General features: G+C 60.4%; 1 protein-coding gene across 1 annotated transcript; it reads left to right on the forward strand.

Moving 5' to 3' along the window:
• Positions 1–254: 254 nt before the first annotated feature.
• On the forward strand, positions 255–575 carry VDBG_04535 (conserved hypothetical protein; the record flags this gene model as incomplete). Its single annotated transcript, XM_003004883.1, has 1 exon — positions 255–575. One exon carries the CDS (start codon positions 255–257, stop codon positions 573–575), a length of 321 nt encoding a protein of 106 aa, XP_003004929.1.
• Between the last annotated feature and the right edge of the window lie 419 nt (positions 576–994).

The raw sequence follows: 994 nt of genomic DNA on the forward strand, positions 1-994 counted from the left end.
AGCCTCACCTGGACCGTGCTCACGAGTTTCTGGAGCTTGAAGTCAATGCCGTCCACCCACTGACACCAATCGAGACGGTGCCAAGTAGCCTCGCGCTTTCTTCCCTTGCACCTTTAGCTCTGACCCGACCTCGCTTGCTGGTGACCTCTTGCGAACGGACCGCCCTCGTCATCAAAATCTTTCCTTCCGCCGACAATAATAAGAACAAAACGAAGAGCTTTTCATACTCCGAAAACCCATTTCCTCCTCCCATCATGTCCGACTCGGAAGATCTTGCCGAGATCCCTGAGATCCCTGAGGACGGCGCCGACGACCTTTTCGGCGATTCTGACATTGGCGACAACGACATTCTCCCAGCGAGCGACCGCGAGCTCAACTCGGACGATGACGAGACGCCCGCGAGACGTGCCGACGCAGAGGACCACGACGATGATCATTTCCACTCCACGCAGAACAACGTCGTCGAGGACGCGCAGGTGTCCCGCCATCGTATCCCCCAGCCCAAGAACGGACAGGTTCGTGCCAACTGCCTGTGCACTTGTTTTCTTTTATCCATCATGATGGTGGGTCGCTGACGAAAAAAACCCCCCCGAAAAAACAGCTCTCGTCTTTTCCGCGTCCCCAAATTCATCTCAGTGCACCCCGACCTGTACAGCCGCGACACGTTTGCGCCGACGGAGCGCGACGTGCAAAACGCCAAAGCCGACAACCCCAAGGCCGAGGTGCGCGTGCGGCGGGACGGGGCGACGGGCCAGCTGCAGAGAACACGCTGATCCACCGGTGGAACGACGGGTCGCTGACCGTGTCGGTGGGCGACGAGCACTTTGAGATCCACACCAAGTCGCTGGCGCCGGCGCGGGGACCGGGCGTACCGCGAGTGCAGGACGCGCACTACTACGCGGCGGCCGCAGAACCTCAGCAGCAACCACTACATGATGGTTCGGGCACGTGGCCGCACGTTACACGGTGCGCCCGGGCCAAGCGATGGAGGACG

Source organism: Verticillium alfalfae, genomic scaffold (assembly GCF_000150825.1).
Source record: "Verticillium alfalfae VaMs.102 supercont1.5 genomic scaffold, whole genome shotgun sequence".
Taxonomy (NCBI): Eukaryota; Fungi; Ascomycota; class Sordariomycetes; order Glomerellales; family Plectosphaerellaceae; genus Verticillium; species Verticillium alfalfae.